The 3,550-nt window shown below is 41.1% G+C and overlaps 1 protein-coding gene across 10 annotated transcripts in view; it reads right to left on the bottom strand.

Annotated features, from left to right (window-relative positions):
• Positions 1-884: 884 nt before the first annotated feature.
• The window catches only part of MGA (MGA, MAX dimerization protein), a 144,238-nt gene continuing 141,572 nt past the window's right edge, over positions 885-3,550 (bottom strand). For 9 of the 10 annotated variants that reach the window (XM_023514266.1, XM_023514272.1, XM_023514267.1 and 6 more), the window contains one exon: positions 885-3,481. In XM_023514266.1, the coding sequence (XP_023370034.1) occupies positions 2,202-3,481 (1,280 nt within the window). In that variant the 3' untranslated portion in view covers positions 885-2,201. The remainder of the gene's footprint in view (positions 3,482-3,550) is intronic. The other variant, XM_012806363.2, reaches the window with a different exon arrangement.

Genomic DNA, 3,550 nt, shown 5'->3' with positions numbered 1-3,550 from the left:
TTAAATATCCTCCAATCAAAAATTGATTATTACCTGTTTGCCTATTTTCTTCTAAAAAAGGGAAGCATTCTGAAGCTAAAATGGTCCTTCTTTTCCTAAGGATTGTTCACTCACTTGCCTGCTCGCTGGCTGACCCTCAAATCCATAAGAGTCTTGGGAAGTCAGGAGGAAATATGGGAAGAGACAAGGAAATAATAGAAAACTGCTATACCTGGGTTAAAGTACTAGAATCTCTAAGAATAATTAATAGCAAGGGAGACAAGTTCTGGACTCCTTGGCTAAGGCATTGAATGAAATCTGCTGGGTTGAGTGGAAAAGATAATGAGAAGCTGAGGAGCACTCTTTTCCTACTTCAAGCTCTTCAGTAACCTTCAGAGGAGGGAAGGTTAAGTGCCAATGAGGCTTAGGAAAGCAAACAGCACAAAACCAACAAGAATTTGATCCTACTGTAAATTTGCAGAGGAAGTTTTTCTTTTCATTTTCTTTGTTTGGGAGAGTCTTGTTCTGTTGCCCAGGCTAGAATGCCATGGCCTCAGCCTAACTCCCAGCAACCTCAAACTCCTGGGTTCAAGTGATCCTACTGCTTCAACATCTGAATAGCTAGGACTCCAGGCACCTGCTCCACACCTGGCTATCCACCCTTTTCAATCTGTTGAGTTAATACTAAGGGAGCAAACTACGGAAGTAATAATTCACTGGCTAGATCTATTCCAACATTGGTCTAAAAACCCAGCTCTGAAGATATGCTGAATGAGACTTGGGAAAAAAGTGGCAGGGAACATTGAAGAAACAGCAACAACCTAGGCACAGCCCAGGCACTGGAAGCTCTTGTGTTAAGTGTTTTACAACACAAGCAAATCCTGTCAATGAAGACAGAACAGGGGTTACATTCCAAAATATAATTATTTAAGAAAGGCAAAATGCAGCAGCTAAATCCCAGTCTATACAGTTTCATAATAGTGATTCTTGCCCCCAGGAGTTTCCAAGAGACTCCTCAAGTGCACCATGATTATTTACAAACTAGATAGGAAACATCATTTCTATACTCAATACAAATCTCATCTTCTAGGTTGAAAACTTCAGCCTTTGAGAAATCTATGAAAACAACTATACAAAAATATAAATATCTTTATCTTTACAGACTGTCAGTCTTTCACACCCTGACAGCTAACAAGTGAAAAAACTCTACAGATCATTGAATCCATGGTAGCAGATAAAAAATATATCTTGTGATTCAAATACTGCCTCATTTCCCTGGTAGAGTGCCTACTGTGACTTATCTTTACATCCTCTGCAGGTAATAGTGAATGAAACCTTCAAGCACCAGGAGGCTGGTTTGATTTGGGAAATACCCAGCCCCACAACTTTTGATTTTGGCCACTGTCTCTGGTTTGGGGAGAAAATGTGTTTCACTTTAGCTGTCTCTTCAGCAATGTGATTTGTGAGAGGGGCAGGGCTCCCTCTTATGCCTACCTCCAAAATACATATTCCCAGCAGAAATCCCTGGCTGGCACTGTGACATGATCTTTTCAACACCCACTCAACAAGGGAGAACTAGTACTACTATCATCTTTAACATCTCAAAATAATTACCTTAATAATAAAAGGAAACAGCATCCCTACTTTACCAGAAAGCTTGAAATTGTAATTCTAATTGAAAAAGTGAGAGAATGGAAAGTACTTGGTATATGAAAGAAAATTTTTCTGAATGACACAAAGTCCTTCACTTTGGTATTGCATGGTACTCATCCTCTCTCTCCCTATTCTTGAATATCAACTCTTCTGAATCCCTATGCACTGTCTTTAACTAATAGCTATCAGCTACAGCTCGGTCCAGAACAACTCCAAAGTCACAAGCAGCTTGTTCTCTTGGGGGGAAGAACTAGGAACCACTATAGAGCCAGAGTCTTGTTATGAATTCCTTAGGTAAGAGGGGCACCTTGTGTTCAGTAATGGATGACATCTTCTTAGAGAGGATGAGGGGACCCAGCACCACAAGTGAGGTAACACATTTAAACATCATCAAAATTTCATAGTATTTCTTGTACCAGGATCAGCACCCTACCCCCCTCTCATTATCCACTGCATCAGCAAAGTCAAGGACCAAAGTTCCAAGACACAAATAAACAGATGCCTGCAGAGAGAGGAGGTGAGATTCAATTTCCCCTCACAGCCTGGCTTCTGCCTGAGGACAAATAAGTTCATTTCCCTGCAGAACTTGGTGAGGCCCCAGAGCTGCCCAATTTAGCCACAACAGGTGCCAATGTAGGCATCACCTTGCTCTCTCGGACTTCCTGGTCATTCCCTGTTAAACTTATTTTGTGTCCAACTGACCCAACTTTGGCAGCTATAGGTGCCAAACAAGGCATCACTTTGAGACTCTGACCATCTGCATCATTGGAAGGATTAGCTACTTTTAAACCTAGAGGTGCCAACTTTGGCATAGGTCTCCACAAAGTATCTGTGCTGCTACTGTTCTCCAGGCCAGTCCTCATGTGTAGGATGGGGGGTGAGGACACATTTTCGGACTCTGCAGGAAGGTCAGAAGTACTCTTCCCTTCATCACTAGTTTTCCTGTGGGAAAGAAGGGAATCCTTTATCTCAGGGTCAATAACAATCTTAAGTACATCAGGCTCAGATGATGGTTCTACAAGTTGTTTCTCATTCTCAGAAAAGTCATCATCTTCTAAGTGCAAAAGGAGGGGACTAATGGAGTCACTCTCCTCTTGAACATCAGGTAACTCTTTCAAACCAGTTCCCAAGTGGCCAACCTGGAAAGTTGTGCTGTTCCCAGGAGCAAGCTTACTGATAAAAGCTCGTCGAGCATCCCCTGGAAACTCTGTATCCACAGTGCTGGGCAATTCAGCCAAGCTAACAGAGTCATCATTTAGTTGTTGATTAAGAAAGGCAATCTCATTAAGCAGTGAAGTGAGTGTATCATCAGTATCATCCTCATCTTCCATGTTAGTTAGCAGTTCACCAGAATCAAGCGCTGCTTCCTCTATAGCTGATGTTACTTTCCGCAGTTCCATCTCAATGCTTGAGTCCTTCAAATCTTTCATTTTTAACTTATGAAATGAAGATTCCTTTGACTTCATTCTCTCCCCTCTTGATTCATTCTCTTTCCATTTATACTGAATCCCTCTCACATCACCAGAAATCTTTTTAGGTAAGAAATCCTGTGTTTCCTGCATACTGGAAACATCAACTATTTGCGGAAAACCAGAATCTTTATTTGCCAGAAAAACCTGTGTTGAACCCAGTGTCTTTCGGCTATCTCTATGGTTTCCTCTGGAAGATATTATACCCGAATCCTCCAAAGAGTTATTTTCATTCCTGACGGTATCTGTCAGGTGATCAGGTGGCTTGCCATCAGGAACTTCATGAGGATATTTATTGCCACCTATACCTACTAAACCTCCATCTGTAGCCAAAGATGTCACATTCACAATTCGTGGCATCATAAATAAGTCATCATTTTCTGAAAAATAAAAATTAGGACAAAAAAGAAAAAAAAATGTCATTTAGATTTACAGTATTGAGCATCTCT

This window comes from Otolemur garnettii, unplaced genomic scaffold (assembly GCF_000181295.1).
Source record: "Otolemur garnettii isolate 467f Iridium unplaced genomic scaffold, OtoGar3 scaffold00050, whole genome shotgun sequence".
NCBI classification, from domain to species: Eukaryota; Metazoa; Chordata; class Mammalia; order Primates; family Galagidae; genus Otolemur; species Otolemur garnettii.
Note: the sequence above shows the minus strand (reverse complement) of the source record. Positions and strands in the feature narration are given on the sequence as shown.